Source organism: Onychomys torridus, chromosome 4 (assembly GCF_903995425.1).
Source record: "Onychomys torridus chromosome 4, mOncTor1.1, whole genome shotgun sequence".
NCBI classification, from domain to species: Eukaryota; Metazoa; Chordata; class Mammalia; order Rodentia; family Cricetidae; genus Onychomys; species Onychomys torridus.
Genome location: NC_050446.1, coordinates 39,308,395 through 39,326,662, shown reverse-complemented (window position 1 = coordinate 39,326,662; position 18,268 = coordinate 39,308,395). Strand labels below are relative to the sequence as shown.

The window sequence follows — 18,268 nt, the reverse complement described above, 5'->3', positions numbered from 1 at the left end:
TCTTTTAACAGCAGCATCTTCACATGGTGTAAAAAAGAGGGGCTCATTCCTCCCACCCCTCTTATAAGGCTTAAATTCATTCCTGAGAGTGGGATCTTCAGGACTTAGTCACCTCTTCTCAAGGTTGCACCTCTTAAAGCAACTGAAATGAGTTAGACCTGAGTCATAGCAAGGATCCAATAGTTCCCCTAAGCCCATATGCAACAGACAAGTCTGTGCTCCAAACCAGGTCCTTGGCTTTCAAAGTCACCTGCTATGTTATTCTTCTGGTGTTTTGTGACTCAGTGAAGATGGGAGCTGGCTGTGTAACCTGGCCTCAGAGTCTGAGAAACCTGTCCATTAATTGCTTCTTTCTTCTTACTGATTTTTCTTTCTTTGTCTGTCAAGGCTGATATTTTATAAGAGTGAATTCTGAATTAACACCTGTTTTATTTCTTTGTACTCATCATAGAAACAAACATCAGTACAGAATGTTGACTGGTTGCCATATGGCACCCACAAACTATAACCAGATACCTCTTCTGCCTGTTTTTTTTTTTTTATTAACAACTTTAAGTATTTGTGAGTCATAAGGAGTACATTTCTCTTTAGAAGCATTTCATTAGCTATTTAATTTCCAAAACAGTTTATCTTTGCAAAGTAGCAATATTACAAATCAGAGTTCAAGAGATAAAGGATTAATGATTAATGAGCACAATTATTTAAAGCAAAATATGCTTTACACACACTGTGACCACTGGCCAAAATCAAGGCTGCTCTGCCAAACTGTCATCTCTTTTATCTGGATCTTAGCATTCTGGGATCACTTTTCATCTGGAAATAATTCTGATCTTGAAGCTAGGATCCAAAACCCTTTGGTGAGAATTTATTATTAGGCTGATGCATTTTGAATGTTTCTATTCTGATTTTTATGACTGACAACTGCCATTTTCACATGGTTCAACATTGTTTCAGCCAAGGAAGTAAAGCAGAATATATCGAATGTCTTTCCTGGAATTCTAAATGAAAGAGGACTGTATTTCTTTATGTGTGGATGGGTAACATATGATTAACCACTTTCCTTTAACGCTTTGAACCAATAAGTCAAATGAACGACAAGTCCCAGGTCGTGCCGAAAACCATGAGATCAGCCGAGGACCTTCATCTGTTGCTGCAGCAGTGTCTTGTCAGGGAGCAAGGAGATGAGGAAAGAGAAATACAAACATGAAGGTGTCCTACATGAGTACCACAGAATAGGTTGTACCTTGGCAGCAAACTGTGAACTTGACAAAGGTCAAAACCTGGACTTGGCACTCACATCCCACAGAACCTCACTTATCTAGATGTTTCCAAACTGTCTTCCAATGTGTCTTGCTTATTAAGTAGCAAGACAACACACACACACACACACACACACACACACACACACACACACACACACACACACAGAACATTTGTTCTACTTTGCTCCAGTGTGGCCAGCCTCTGGGACTGTTTGTGAATATATAGAAACTGGTTTGCATTCAGCTTGCTCAGCACCTAGGTGAACCCAACCCAAGGCAAGGCAGGTGTGGGCCCTGCAGGGATGTCTTAGGCCATAGCAGCAGTGAGTCATCCTCCTTGGTGCCTGGAACATCAGTGTGCAGATCCATAAAGAATATCATGCACAGAAGGGAGCTTGAGTGAAGCTCAGAGGAATGGCTTAGAAAGCTATAGGCTGATGGGAGAATGAACTGAGCAAGAATGAACTGAGGGGGAAGGAAGCATGAAAGAAATAGTAGCCCACTGATACAAGGGGATGTTAAGAAATTTTGGACTCAGTTACTAATTTTAATTATTAACTGATTAGTATAATTATTAATAAAAATTAATAGCATTTTTAATGGAAGAATTTTTAAAATTCATTTTACTTACTCTCATCCCTCCCCCTGCTCTCCCCGAAGCCTACCCTCCTCCTCAACATTCCCATCCCCTCCTCCAAAAGGGCAAGGCTCACATGAGGAGTCAGTAAAGCCTAGTACTTTAGTTGAGGCAGGACCAAGTCCCTACCCCCTGCATCAAGGCTGAGCAAGGCATCCCACCATAGGTAATGGGCTCCAGAAAGCCAGCTCAAAAATAGATTCTGTTTCCACTGACAGGGGTCCCTCAAACAGACCAAGCTACATATCTGTCTCCCATATGCAGAGGGCCTAGACTGGTCCCATGCAGGCTCCACAGCTGTTGGTCTAAAGTTCATGAGTTCCCATGAGCTTAGTTCATTTGTCTCTGTAGATTTCCCCATCATGATCTTGACACACACACACACACACACACACACACACACACACACACACACACTCCCTGCCACCTTACTCATATAATCCCTCTTCCCTCTGTTAAACTGTACTCCTGGAACTCGGCCTGGTGCTCAGCTATGGATCTCTGCATCTGTTTCTCTTGGTTACTGGATGAAGGCTCTATGATGACAGTTAGGGTAGTCACCAATCTGATTACAAGGGTAAGCCAGTTCAGGCACTCTTTCCACTATTGCTAAGAGTCTAATCTGGGGTCATCCTTGTGGATTCCTGGGAATTTCCCTAGCACCAGGTTTCTTCCTAACCCCATAATGTTCTCCTTTATCAAGATATCTCTTTCATTGCTTCCCCACTGTCTCTCTCCCAACTAAATCTTCCTATTACCTCCTTCATGTTCTCATCCTCCATCCACTCCCCTCTCTTGGCCCCTCATCCCTAGTTTACTCCGGAGATCTCATCTATTTCCCCTTCCCAGGGTGATCCATGTGTCCCTCTTAGAGTCCTCCTTGTTAGCTAACTTCTCTGGAGCTGTAGGTTGCAGTCTGGTTATCATTTGCTTTACATCTAGTATCCAATTATGAGTGAGTACATACCATGTTTGTGTTCCTGAGTCTGGGTTACCTCGCTCAGGATGATTCTTTCTAGTCTCATCCATTTGCCTGCAAATCTCACAATGTCATTGTTTTTAATGGCTGAATAATACTCCATTGTGTATGTGTACCACATTTTTTTAATCCATTCTTCCGTTGAGGGGCTTCTAGGCTGTTTTCATGTCCTGGCTATTACAAATAATGCTGCTATGAACATACTTGAGCACATATCCTTGTAGTATGATTGAGCATTCCTTGGGTATATGCCCAAAAGTGGTATAGGTCTTGAGGTAGATTGATTCCCAATTTTCTAAAAAACTGCCATACTGATTTCTACAGTGGCTGTGCAAGTTTGCACTCCTACCAGCAGTGGAGGAGAGTTCCGTTTACTCCACATCCTCTCCAACATAAGCTGTCTTCAGTGTTTTTGATCTTAGCCATTCTGACAGGTAAAAGATGGTATCTCAGAGTCGTTTTAATTTGCATTTCCCTGATGACTAAGGATTTTGAGCAATTCCTTAAATGTCTTTTGACCATTTGAGATTCTTCTGTTGAGAATTCTCTGTTTAGATCTGTACCCCATTTTTAAAAAATTGGATTGTTCAATATTTTAATATCTAGTTTCTTGAGTTCTTTATATATTTTGGAGATCAGCCATCTGTCAGATGTGGAGATGGTAAAGATTTTTTTCCATTCTGTAGGCTGTCATTTTGTCTTATTTATGGTGTCCTTTGCCTTAAAGAAGCTTTTCAGTTTCAGGTGGTCCCATTTATTAATTGTTGCTCTCAGTGTCTGTGCTACTGGTGTTATATTTAGGAAGTGGTCTCCTGTGCCAATGCGTTCAAGGTTACTTCCTACTTTCTCTTCTATCAGGTTCAGTGTAACTGGATTTATGTTGAGGTCTTTGATCCACTTGGACTTGGGTTTTGTGCATGGCGACAGATATGGATCTATTTGCCATCTTCTACATGTTGATACCCAGTTATCCTAGCACCCTTTGTTGGATATGCTTTCTTTCTTCTATTGTACAATTTTGGCCTCTTTTCAAAAATCTGGTGTTCATAGGTGTGTGGATTAATGTCAGTGTCTTTCATTTGATTCCATTGGTTTACATGTTGGTTTTTATGCCAATACCAAGCTGTTTTTATAGTAGAGCTTGAAGTCAGGGATAGTGATGCCTCCAGAAGTTGCTTTATTGTGAAGGACTGTTTTACCTATCCTGGAGTTTTTTGTTTGTTTGTTTGTTTGTTTGTTTTTGTGTTTTTTTCATATGAAGTTGAGTATTGTACTTTCAAGGTCTGTGAAGAATTGTGTCGGGATTTTGATGGGAATTGCATTGAATTTGTAGATTGCTTTTGGTAAGATCACCATTTTTATTATGTTGGGTCTACCTGTCTGTGGGGAATCTTGTCATTTTCTGATATGTTCTTCAATTTCTTTCTTCAAAGATTTAAAGTTCTTATCATATAGGTCTTTCACTTGCTTTGTTAGAGTTACTCCCAGGTGTTTTATATTATTTGTGGCTATTGTAAAGGGTGATGTTTCTCTGATTTCTTTCTCAGCCTGTTTATCATTTGTATACAGGAGGGCTACTGATTTTTTAATTAATCTGTATCCCTCCAAATTACTGGAGGTGTTTATCAGCAGTTGGAGTTTCCTGGTAAAATTTGGGGGGTCACTTATATGTACTAGCCTATCATTTGCAAATAATGAAAGTTTGACTTCTTCCTTTCCAATTTGTATCCCCTTGATTTCCTTTTTTTTTTTTTTTTGTCTTATTGCTCTAGCTAGAACTTCAAGTACTATATTGAACAGATATGGGGAGAGTGGACACCCTTGTCTTGTTTCTGATTTTAATGGAATCGCTTTGAGTTTCTTTTCACTTAATTTGATGTTGGCTTGCTGTAAATGGCCTTTATTATGTTCAGACATGTTCATGGTCTTCCTGATCTCTCCAAGACCTTTATTGTGAGGGAGTATTGGATTTTGTCAAAGGTTTTCTCAGCATCTAATGAGCTGATCATGTGGGTTTTTTTTTTTTTTCAGTTTATATGGTACATTACATTGACAGACTTTCATATGTTAAACCATCCCTGCATCTCTTGGGATGAAGCCTACTTGGTCATGGTGGATAATTTTTTGATGTGTTCTTGGATTTGATTTGCCAATATTTTATTGACTATTTTTGCATCAATGTTCATGAGAGAGATTGGTCTGTAATTCTCTTTCTTTGCTGCATCTTTGTGTGGTTTGGGTATCATTGTAACTGTAACCTCATAAAAATAGTTTGGCAATGTCCTTTCTGTTTCTATTGTGTGGAAATTTTTTGAGGAGTATTGGTATTAGCTTTTCTTTGAAATTCTGGGATTTTAGTTGGGAGACTTTTAATGACTGCTTCTATTTTTTTTAAGGGCTATAGGTCTACTTAAATTGTTTATGTGGTCTTGATTTAACTTTGGTGTGTGGTACCTACCCAGAGAATTGTCTATTTCTTTTAGATATTCCAATTTTGTGAAGTACAGGTTTTTGAAGTATGACCTGATGATTCTCTGGGTTTCCTCATTGTCTGTTGTTATGTCTCCCTTTTCATTTTTGATTTTGTTCATTTGGATATTCTCTCTCTGCCTCTTGGTTAGTTTGGATAAGAATTTGTCTATCTTGTGGATTTTCTCAAAGAACTCTTTGTTTCATTGATTCTTCGTATTATTCTCCTTGTTTCTATTTTATTGATTTCAGTCCTCAATTTGATTATTTCCTGGCATTTTCTCCTCCTGGGTCAGTTTGCTTCTTCTTGTTCTAGAGCTTTCAGGTGTGCTGTTACGTTGCTAATGTGAGATTTCCTCAACTTCGTTATGTAGGCATTTAGTGCTGTGAACTTTCCTCTCAGCAGTACTTTCATAGTGTCCCATAAGTTTGGGTATGTTGTACATTTATTTTCCTTGAATTCTAGGTAGTCTTAATTTCTTTATTTATTTCTTCCTTGACCCAGTGGTGATTCAATTGGGCATTGTTCAGTTTCCATCAGTTTGTAGGCTTTCTGCAATTTGTGTTGTTGTTGAAGCCTAACTTTGAGCCATGGTGGTCTGATAAGATACAGGGCATTATTCCAATTTTTTTGTATCATTTGAGATTTGCTTTGTGGCCAAGTGAGTATGTGATCAATTTTAGAGAAGGTTCCATGGGGTGCTGAGAAGAAGGTATATTCTTTTGTGTTTGGGTAGAATGCTCTGTAGATGTCTATTAAGTACATTTGAGTCATAACATCTGTTAGTTCCCTTATTTCTCTGTTAACTTTCTGTCTGGCAGACCTGTCCATTGGTGACAGTGAGATATTGAAGTTTCCCACTACTAGTGTGTGGGGTTTGATGTGTGAATTAAGCTTTAGTAATGTTTCTTTTACGTATGTGGGTGTCCTTGTATTTGGGGCATAAATGTTCAGAATTGAGATTTCATCTTGATGGACTTTTCATGTAATGAGTATGTAATATCCTTCTTGATTTGTTTTGATTAGTTTTAGTTTGAAGTCTATTTTGTTAGATGGTAGGATAGCTGCTGTGGATATCACTCTGAAGACTAGATAGTTATAATTTCCTTAGTTATGATACAAGATAAGTTAGATATAAAACTTTAGACTCACAAATATAAGATAGATAGGATATCTTCTTTAATATTGTAACTATAGTTCTTGCTTGATAATTGTTTTTTTTATCTGTAATTTTACTATGTAAAAGTTAACCCTCCTTTTTTAATAAAAAAGAAAAGGGGAAGTGCTGTGGATATCACTCAGTATAAATAAAGTGCTGATTGGCCAGTAGCCAGGCAGGAAGGATAAGGTAGGCAGGACAAGGAAGAGGAGAAGTCTGGGAACAGGAAGGCTGGGAGGAGACTGCCAGCCACTGCCATGAAAAGCAACATGTAAAGACAACGGTAAGCCACAAGCCATGTGGCAAAGTATAGACTAACAGAAATGGGCTAAATATAAGAGTAAGAGCTAGAAAATGGTAGGCCTGAGCTAATGGCCAAGCAGTTTAAATAATGTAAGTGTCTGTATGATTATTTTATACATGGGTTATGGGACCATGGGGGCTTGGTGGAACCTGGAGAGAAGATCTCCAACTACAGATAGCTAAACCAGCTTGCTTCTTAAATCCATTTGATTGAAAATTCTTTTTCCAATTCCTTACTCTGAGGCAGTGTCTCTCTTTGAAGTTGAGGTGTGTCCTCAGAAGGATGGATCCTGTTTTTGTATCCATTCTGTTAGCCTGTTTCTTTTTATAGGTGAATTGAGTCCATTGATATTCAGGGATTTTATTTTAACTTTTGTTATTTTTTCATGGTAGTGTGTGTGTGTGTGTGTGTGTGTGTGTGTGTGTGTGTGTTGTGTGTGTGTGTATGTGTTTCCCTTCTTTGGGATTTACTAGTGTTTTTGTGGGTGCATCTAACTTCTTTAGGTTGGATTTTTCCTTCTTGTGCTTTCTGTAGGGCTGGATTTGTGCACAGGTATTGTTTAAATCTGGGTTTGTCATGGAATATCTTGTTTACTCCCTTTATGGTGATTAAAAATTTTTCTGGGTATAATAGTCTGGGCTGGCTTCTGTGTTTTCTTAACGTCGGCATAATGTCTGTCCAGGACCTTCTTGCTTTCAGAGTCTCCATTGAGAAGTTGGATGTTATTCTGATAGGTCTGCCTTTATAAGTTACTTGGCCTTTTCTCTTTGCAGCTCTTAATATTCTTTCTTTATTCTATATGTTTAGTGGTTCGATTATTATGTGACTAGGGGACATATTTGGGGAGTGAGGTCCAGTCTATTTGGTTGTTTGTAAGCTGCTTGTATCTTCATAGGCTTTTCCTTCCTTAGGTTGGGAAAGTTTTCTTCTACAATTTTGTTGAATATATTTTCTGTGCCTTTGATCTGGTATTCTTCTCCTTCTTCTATTCCTACTATTCTTAAGTTTTGTCTTTTCATGGTGTCCCAGATTTTCTGGATGTTTTGCGTTATGACTTTGTTGGCTTTAATGTTATCTTCTACCAACAAATCTATTTCCTCTATTGTATCCTCCATGCCAGAGATTTTCTCTTCCATCTCTTGCATTCTGTTGGTTTAGCTTGCAACTGTAGTTCCTGGTTGTTTACTCAGATTTTCCATTTCCAGCATTCCATCAGTTTGTGTATTCTTCATTGTTTCTATTTCAATTTTCAAGTCTTTGGGGGAGCTGGGTGGGTTTGGGGGACAGAGTGGGACTTGTATGTTATAGGGTCCAATGAGGATTGGTGGGAAGGCCTGCCTGCAGGAGTCTTGCCTGCTGGCCTGCAACTGGGTTGCAATGGGTGGGGCTAGGGAGGCATGGGTTGTGCCTTGGGGCCAGGGCCTAGAGACTGGGCTGACTATTGGGGAGAACAATTACTCACCTGTTGGTCCAATGTGAGCTGGTGGTGTCTGTGTCTCAGGGAGCCACTGAGGTCTGGGGGAAGGGGGTTAGGGGACAGAGTGGGACTTGTAGATTTCAGGGTCCAATGGGAGGTCGTGGTGGGCAGTCCTGCCTGCAGGAGTCTTGCCTGCTGGCCTGCAACTGGGGATGCAGTGGGTGGGGGTTCTTATTAGCATTTTAAATGAGAAATCTGGGCAAACCCGAGAAAACCTTGGCAAGTAAATTTCCATTAAATAACATTTAAATAAAATAGAACTGTATAACTTATTATCAGGTATTCATTTATTTCCCTTCTTACAAAACCAAGAGCCAATGATATATGTTCTATGGTGGTGTCTCTTTCATTATATACCTACGTATATGTGTGACATAAACATATTTCCTCCCTTTCTATGAGTACAAACCAACTCTATACCAGAAGAGAATAATAGGATTGTGAATATCTATAGTCACTATACTCCAATTTCAATAAATTTGGGGATGGGTTTTATGCTCATTTTATACTAGTAGCTCTTGGTAGTAGCATATATATCTTCAGTAGTATTTATCAAATAAAACTTGCTTCTTAACTATTTGAGGTAGGAAAGAATAGCTGGGTGAGCACAAACACTTGTGGGCATTAGTGAACAAATCCAGTTGTGACATTCCTCTCCCCTGCAGGAGTTTCAAAGTGTTTTCAGTAACACAATGCTTAACTTCTTGCTTGAAGGAAAGTCAAGGGCAGGTTTTGCCCATTTGTTGTCTTTCTGCTCATAAACACAAATATCTTCACTACTTTCAGGGAGACACACAGGGTTAAACTGAAAAACATATGGGTTTTGTACATTTCTTCAACCTATCTAACATATTTGGTTTAAAGAACATCAATGAAGTAACAAGGAGAAGTAGCAATTTTATCTATGGAAGCAAAAGGTTTAATTGACAGATACAAGATATTGTTGGGTTAAGTCAAAAGAAAAACCATTAAGAACTTTATTCAAAAGAACAGTTTCTATAAGAGAATGATTTTCTAATGGGCTGAGTGTACCTTTTACTGAAATGCCTGATACATGGCTGATGCTGTGAGTAGAGGTGTCTATGTACATGAAAAAGTTGAGGAAGCATAGAAAAGTATCTGTTCTTATTATCAGTCTTTGGGATCAAGGAAACTGGTCACTTCAGCTTGTATACAATATTTGTGTTATGAAATCTTCCATTAAGTAATAAAACATGTGTGTGTTGGAGCAAGGCCAAGACAAAAACAAACATTTCTGACCTCACCCACCAAAAAATACTGCTTTCAAAAAACCATGTGTCCTGACTGAGAAAACTACACAGTGAGCATAGAAAAATGTTTTTCACTGCCACAGTTCATTTACAGAGCACTTTCCCTCAATAAGACTAAGAGTGGCATTGATCTATGGGTATAAAAATAGTTGTTTAGGAGGCAGTTTTCCATCATGTCAGTTTAACTAAACAACGATAGCATGTTACTCGGTGGGGTCTGTGACAGTCTGATCTATGTATTTTTATCAGGTTTACAATATCAGACATGAATTCCCGCCTGTGGAATGGGCCTTGAATCTAATCAGACAGAGGTTCATTGCCCCATAAGGAACAATTGTGTCATGGTATTGACTTCAGGGACTCTTGTCTGCTCAAAATGCTAAGAATAGGGAATTTTTGAGAGCATAGTTTTAAACATGACATTTATGCCATCCCTTGAAGGCCCAGGAACCATTGAGGAAGATCCAGAAGATAGGGAGATGAGTGGGTTATATAATACTATGACACAGCCATTTCAAGCTTGAACCCACAATAACTGCAGTTGCTTGCACTAGATTAGACCTGCCAATAGCCAATTATGGATGAGAAAGGAACTAATGGGGTCCTACCCATCCTAGGTACTGTTGGATTCTGGGAGGGAGAAGTCATTATCTTGAGAAGGGTATCCACTGGCTTACCTACCAGGATTTAGTGGATAGTTTAATATTCATGCTCACTTAGGTGGCTCTGTTTAAACTCAGTGGGTCACAAATATGTGTGTGTGTGTGTGTGTGTGTGTGTGTGTGTGTGTGTGTGTGTACATGGAAAAAGGATGTCTAGGGAGGAGTAGGAATTCACAGGGGTAGATGGGTGAGTAACAGCAACCAGAATGCATTGTATACATACACAAATTTTTTAAAGAACAAGTTTAATTAAAAAATAGCTCTCGATACAAGTCATTAAGAGATAAGAGCTAAAAGAATATAAGAAGCAAATTACAGGAGATAAAATGGAAGTCCTCATGAAGGAAATGAGGGACAGAGAACAAAAGCAGTTGAAGCCTTTACAGAGAAATGGTATAGGATGATGAGCAGAGGTGGGAAAGCCAGAGAGGGTACTGTGTTCAGTGGCAGGTCACATGACTGGATGAGGCAGCATCTGCAGGCAGAGCACTTGAGCTGGAGAGAGTACAGTGTCAGAGAGTGGAGGGCGGCTAGTGCCAAGCAAAGATCTTCACAGAGAAATCCAGGGAGCTTCAGAGGAGAAGATCACCAGGCTGAAAGGCATTCTGGTGGTGGTACAGAGTGGGGATAACAATTGAGAACTTGAAGTTGTGGCACCCAAGAAGTACATTTCTAAGGAAGAACCAACAAGGTCATGTACACGGAAGTGGAAGGAAATAAAAGAGATAATGACAAGTTATTTCAGGGACTGGCAAGATGGTTCAGTGGGTTAAGGTACTTGCTACCATGCCTGAAGACCTGAGTTAGATCACAGATCCAGTATGGAATAAGGAGAGGAAGGAGGGGACCAATCCCACAAGGCATACTCTCACTTTCACTCACAATCCATGGTATGTGTGTACTTTCTCTCAAGCAAACACACACACACACACACACACACACACACACACACACACACACACACTGTAAAAAATATTTTAAAAAATCATTTCAGACTTTGTATTTGGGTCCCTACCAGCAGAGTATAGAGCCCCATGGATCCCACCAAGTTTAAGGAAGAGTAGTGATAGAAACCAAGATCTCTCAGGGAGGTGATCAACATATACCAAAGGGCTCTGAAGAACAATGGAACTTAGAAATGTCCTGAAAGCCTTAACGAAGGGTGGTCCAGCCTTGTGCCATCCCCTATAGTAGTCACTGGCCTCATGTACCTATTGACTTGAAGTGAACACAGATAATCAATACAGTTAAAATGAAATGTAAATCAAACCTAGGTACAAGATTTTTAAAGAATTAGTACAAAAAAGATTATGGAAAGTCTGATTAATAACATTTAAATACTCGTTAATGCTGAAATGATAATATTTTTACATGTTGTGCTAAATACAATATGCCATTATAATTAAATTATCTTTGTCTTCAACTATGGCTGTTCAGAAATACACTCATTGATATTGCTGCTCTAGAAATTCTCAATGAAACTCGCTTATATAAATAATAGTGAACACACTCATTTTATACTTAAAGGAATTCTTATTCCACTTAGCTAATCTGAAATCTTTCAAGATATATTTTGTATTTTATGAGCTTATTTTGACATTTTGTGATCAGGTATATTATTTTATCCCAAAAGTAGCTACTCTATCTTACTGAATATTTTTCTCTTCTTATTTTCCTACCAACAGATGATGCAGCAGCTGATAGCCGCAGAACTTATTCGCTAGGTGATTATTTAAAGAATACTTTTCGAGTCAAGTCCTACACCTTGCGATGGGTATCAGGTAAGGCCCATAAGATGGAAATGTTACATTTGTTTTCATTCTAGTGAGCTTGGGTTGCTGAGTGCTTTGGGCAGTGAGGAGATACAATCCTCACTTTTAAAACTCTATGCAGAGTATTTGTTCTTGTTTAGAAGTGAAAGGGGAAGCTGGTCAGTGGTGATACAAGCCTTTAAGCCCAGCACTCAGGAGGCAGTGGCAGGTGTATCTCTGTGAGTTCGAGGCCAGCATGGTCTACAGAGTAAGTTCCAAGACAGCCAGGGCTACACAGAGAAACTCTGTCTCAGAAAAACAAAACCAACCAACCAACCAACCAACCAACCAAACAAACAAAAAGAATTGCAAAGGGAAGAAACTGAAGTTGTTTTTTGTTGTTGTTTTTTGTTTTGCTATCTATTGTAAAGAGTTATATGAACTGAATGCTTAACATGAAAGACAGACATATAAATTGGTGTTAGTACAATGCCCTTTGTTTCTGCTTGCCCAGCATAGAGTATTTATGTGCCCTGTATGAGCTTAACTTTTAAAAATTTAGATTATGGAAGTGTTTGACAGCAACTTGTAATACTGATCTGGCCGTTTTCTCTCTTCAGATTATGAATACCTCTACAAACAAGAAAACAATCTCTTGCTATTCAATGCTGAACACGGAAACAGCTCCATTTTCTTGGAGAACAGCACCTTTGTATGTCTGGTCCCAAACTTAGTTCATGTATGGAATTCTGGGGACTGTTTTCATTTCTTTTCAAATCATGAGGACTCATTTCTCACCCTGTCGGACTCTGCAGCACATGGCCCGGTGGATCTTTCTCTCCTTCTTGAAATGTTCTCCGCCTTGGCTACTTTTTAGTCTCCTTTGATGATTCCTCCTCTACCTGTGTGTTTGAATGTAAGTGTTCCTCCGCCTTTGTCTTCACTCATGGGCCCCGCCTTGGGTGAATGGCATGCTCTTCCATGGCACTGGTTTTTGTCTTCCATGGCTTGGTTCTCAGACACACATTAACACTAATCTCTCAAGATCCAAGCTTCACTTCCCAAGAACCTGCTAGCCCCTACACTGCTCCTGTGGACTTATTAAATTCCACATCCCAAGCTAAACTGGTTTGTTCCCTTCAGTGTCCTCGAGTCTCAAGCCGTCATTATTCTTGCTCAATTCCCAGTCTTGGAAATAATCACTCGGTTCTCTACATCACTTACACTGGGAACTTTATCATCTTTAACTTTCCCATCATACCTTATAATTAGCTGTGCAACACTATTGATTCTCTCTGCTGTGTGTCAACTATCTCACAGATTTCCATCCCCACTCTGTTGCTGTTGCTATTCGGGAGGCCAGATTGATATAACACCCCCTCTTTTCCTTCTGATCTCATCCACCAGGGTATCTTGAGAAAAATAAACAAGATAGATATGGTACTATCACCTTCACATACCAAAAAACCCTTAGTTGGTAGTTCATGACCTATGTTTTTGTGATTTAATGCCCTTTCCGTCTTCCACCTTGTTGGCACAGCCATGCTGTATTACGGTTGCATGTCACCCTCAAACACACTCTAAACATGCCTCTTCTTCCCTGTGCTGTCTCTCTGTCCATGCTGCCCTTCCTGTTGAGAGAGTTCTCTCTGTGCCCCTGAACCATGCCCCTTCAGCTAATGCTTCCCTCTCTGGCTTTCTGTCATCATTGCCCACCTAACATCACTGTCATCTGTGTGCGCGACTGTGCTATCTCTTCATGACTGGATATTCTCAAGGCACAATGCACATGTGTAGGGCTGCTTCTACCTAGCAAATGACCAGTGAGGGTATTCAAAACATTCAGTGTTTTCTTTCTTCCACTCGACCACTAGGAAGCCTTTGGAGAGTCTATAAGTGATTATTCAGTGTCGCCCGACAGACGGTTCGTTCTCTTAGAATACAACTATGTGAAGGTAAAGAAAATTCTTTTTTGTGTGACTTCTTAAAGTGAATATAGTTTTCTTCTAACTGACTTCAAGCATATGCATGTTTAAGGATGATAGCCAGTAACCGTGCTGACAGAAAACCCGTTAGATTTGCATCAAATGTCTGTCCTCTTTTATAAATGACAGATCTATTGAGAATCTTCAAAGGAGTGAATCTTAGTGACTTCAAGTACTAAAGGGCATAATGAACACACTAAGGGTTCTAATGACATAGCTCAGTCAAATTTATCATAGGAATTTATGACATGATTTTAAAGTAACTTTCTGTGTCTGACTTGTACACACAATGATCTAGTCCCATGTCCCTCTCTTCTGAGACTGTGTGTAGTATGACCTTCAATAAGTACTTATTTTAAATATGTTAACATCCACATCTTCCAGAGGAAAGTCGGACAAGGCCTCAGATGACATCCCAACCTTATTCAAGCCGTTCTTCAATGACACCTCAGCTCTAGTCACAAAGGTCCTGCTGAGAATATTCAGCCTCTCCCACTCACCTACGGAACATAGAGTTCCCAGGAATTTGCAAAGTTTATCATCAAATCATGCAAACTCCTCTCCAGGGTCACCAGTCACTTTAGCTGAGGATTTTTTTTTTTTTTTTGCAGTTGATAACAGCTATCAACTATAGAGTTTTAAAGTGGGTTGGAAGTACTGAAATTTTCTAGAGATACTCTATGTTGAAAATGAAATACAAAGGCAGTGATTCCTCCTCTTGATTTTTTTTCCTGGGATAAATAATGTTGAGTGGCCTTATCTCACAGACCAACCCTGCTGGACTCCAGCCAAGGCAGCACACCCTTCTCTATTTGCCATCTCAGGATGGTGTTGCTTAGTCATGGTGTTTACCTTGGATTCACCGTGTGGGCTCTATTTCCTGCATAGGAAGACTCTGTGTTCTGCTAAACCCATCAACTCTATGCACATCAGTTGCCTGTGTCACTTTTACATGGCTGTTCTCAGTTAATGTGCTGGTGTGCCTAACTCAGTGCTTCTTAGTAGAGCTGGGACCTGTCCTCAGTGCATGGGCTGGCTTTTTGGAGCCTGGGGCCTATGCTGGGACACTTTGCTCAGCCTTGGTGTAGGGAAGAGGGGACTGGACCTGCCTCAGCTGAGTCTGCCAGGCTGGGCTGACTCCCCTGAGGAGACCTTGCCTTGGAGGAGGTGGGAGTTGGGGGGAGGTGGATTGGGGAGGAAGGCTTGGGAGTGAGAGGAGGGAGGACGGAGGACTCCATGGCTGATATGTGAAATTAAGTTAATTATAAAATAAAAATACTATAAAAAATAAATTCCCTAAACAAATTTACTTGTGGAAAATTTAAAAGTCCTGGTGTCCAGCTTTAATCTTGCCATTCAAGTTTCTGGGATTAACTTGCTGTCAGAATTTTCTAATGCTGTAAATTATTCCAACAAGCAACCCACGCTGCAAACTGGTGGGTAACAGTTATGAATGTTAAAAGCTAATGCATGAAGGTAAAGCAGAAGCAGGATGAAGAAACCTGCTCAGGGTACTGGATAGTCTGCATTGACAAGTGTCATGTGATGCACTACTAGATGTAGCTCCCAAGCTGGCCACAGACATCAGCATTAGTGATGTATGTTTTCATCACTGATGTTTTCATTTCATTGTGTTATCTAGATCCTTCTATCCACTCAGGCAATAGTCAATGTGTTTCCTTTACATTATAATGTATGTAGGTTAATCTGTACCCATGCTAATGTACTCCAGTGATATCCTTTATGCAAAATAAGACAGCAGCATGCATAACTCGCAGAGCCTTGGTGCATGGACCCCAGTCTGCCATCTGAAGCACCCTGTCCCACACTCATGTTTGACCAGCATTGCTCTTCCCTGCTTCACTTCAGAGTCACAAGGCTCTTCTTTTTTCCTCAAGCATCACTCACATGCCCATCCAAGAATGAAAGCACTTGCTACTGCTTTCTGCTGGAGCTTTCTTTTCTAGCATCGTCCAGTTTTCTGTCTTTATTAGCTCCTTTCCAGGCAGTCTTGGACCACTTTAACATGGCTTCCCATCATTCTGGCTATCCCACACCCCTCAAATCACTCTATCGCATTACCCTCTTTCATTTTCTTCTTAACATTTATGCTATTTTGCTATTTCTTTGCTTTTTTAAAATTGCCTACCATAGTTCTTGCCAGTTTCTCCATGTTTTAGTCACTACCGTATTTTCAGCTCCTAGGAATGGACTGCATAATAGATGCTGAAGAAATATATATTAGGTGAATGCATGCTTCATTGCAAACCACTGAATTCTTAGGTAGCTACAAACAGGGGAGTGTGTCTTCCCTTTCTTTTCTTCCTTTCTTTCTTCCTTCCTTCCTTCCTTCCTTCCTTTCTTTCTTTCTTTTCTTTTTTTAAACTTCTGAGAGTATTCAATAGAATTTGAGAACAATTGCATCAATGCCTTGATAAATATCTTCAGAAAAAGAAGAAAAGGCTAATGTTAATGCATCTTTAGGCCTTGCGTGGCTCAGTGTTTTGTTTTTTGTTGTTTTTTTTTTTTAAGATCCATCATATCTTCAATCACTATTTTTAAGTTGTGAATAAAGACAAATGAGTGACTGATGTATGCGCGAGTGACTAGGTGTCCTGCCATCTGTGTTAATGCTCTCCTAGTATCTCTACTCACTGCCACACACCCTGGAGATGGAGCTGTGTTACCTATCATGTGCTGACCGTTCTTGACAGTCTTGGAATCACTTCACATGAATCCTCATGCAACTGCTGTTGTTGCTTTTGTTATCCAGTTGTCCTCAAAAATAAAACAAGTTTAGAAAGCTTGTCTGACCTTATAAAGTGAAGACTTTTGATTCCAGGGTGGGAGACACCACAGCTTAAGATCTCTCTTGTCTTTGCATTTTAGCTTCTGTTTTAGAGCAGTCTTACTCCCATTCTCCGTGGCGATCACCCACTAAAAGCTCAGCTTGACAATCCTCTTTCCCACAGGTTTCTCTCTGGATCCAGAGCCACGTTAGGATTGCACACTTTTCTGGCCTGCCTCCATTACAGCTCTTAGTACATCTTACTGTGATTTCTTTATTGTAGTGCCTGTTCTTATGTACCCTGCTCAGTTAGGAGCCCTTTAATGGAGCAGTGTTTGATAGGTTAGCACACCAATGTTTATAGGCTAAGTAGATTGATAAACCTATTTCATTTTATACCTCATGGGGATTTTGTCAGGATTCTGAGATGATCTCAGTCTTTCTTAGACTTTACCACACCTTTTGGCTTTGGGAAATATTATGTTTGAGGTTGCCAAGAAACAGGCATATTGAAATAATCCAGGATTCAGAAAAGGAATGTATGACTTAACAAGATATGGGAATTTAATAAATACTTGTTGACATGAGGGTGTAGGAGGGTGATAAATGATAAGCAGGTGAGGTTAGGAGCCCTGGCTGCATCTCAGCACTGCTACCATGTAGCCAATTTCCTCCTTATTGACAGAGTTTGAATTTTATTGTAGTTTCTGGAACAGTATACATGGTTTATAATACACATCTAGTGATAATAAGATGCAACTATTGGAATATACAAATGTACACATAAGGAATTTCAAAAGTATCTTTAATTTTATCCACATACACATACCAGTGCAGTTTTTCACAAATGCAAGGGTGTGCTCATACATATCATATATCTCCCACCTGTTGCTTAGTTTCCTAAGGCCTAGCATATTTCTCTCTGTAGTTTCTATTAATTCATATAATGTAATAAAAATATACAGAGATCCTTTCCATTTACTATTTGCTCTATAGAAACGGAATATGAGATCATAGAGTTCCTCCTTCCAAGTCATAGCTCTAATACATCTTAAAATTGATAGGTAATATGTTTTGGAGCAGCTTTAGGTTTGCTGAAAGTAAGCAGAAGATCTCTCTATCCCCCTCATGCTCCTTTTCCCAGTCTTCTCTATGAACATCCTATATTGGAGACAATACATTTGTGGAAATGAAGGCGCTAACACTGACACTTGGTTATTAACTCATCTACAGTTTTACATTGAGGTCCTTTGTGAATGGTGACAATGGACAGTATGTATCCAACACTGAGGAGTCACAGAGATGAGAGGTCTCATTGTGAGAAGTCCCATGTACTTTGTCTGTCTCCTTTCCTCACCACCAAGCACTACTGTCTCCATGTTTCACCTTTTCCAGGAAGTCACACCATTAGTTCAGTATGTATGTAACCTTTCTGATTGCTTGATAGCTTTTTCTGTTTTTAATCACTTAATGGTATTCTATTGCATTCTCTATCACGGTCTGTTAATTCACTCACCTGTTAT

At 39.7% G+C, this 18,268-nt stretch overlaps 1 protein-coding gene across 2 annotated transcripts in view; it reads left to right on the top strand.

Moving 5' to 3' along the window:
• Dpp4 (dipeptidyl peptidase 4) overlaps positions 1–18,268 on the top strand; it is a 91,073-nt gene that overhangs the window by 22,098 nt on the left and 50,707 nt on the right. The window contains exons 3-5 of one of the 2 annotated variants that reach the window (XM_036186301.1): positions 11,907–12,002; positions 12,593–12,684; positions 13,847–13,927. In XM_036186301.1, the coding sequence (XP_036042194.1) occupies positions 11,907–12,002; positions 12,593–12,684; positions 13,847–13,927 (269 nt within the window). The other variant, XM_036186302.1, reaches the window with a different exon arrangement.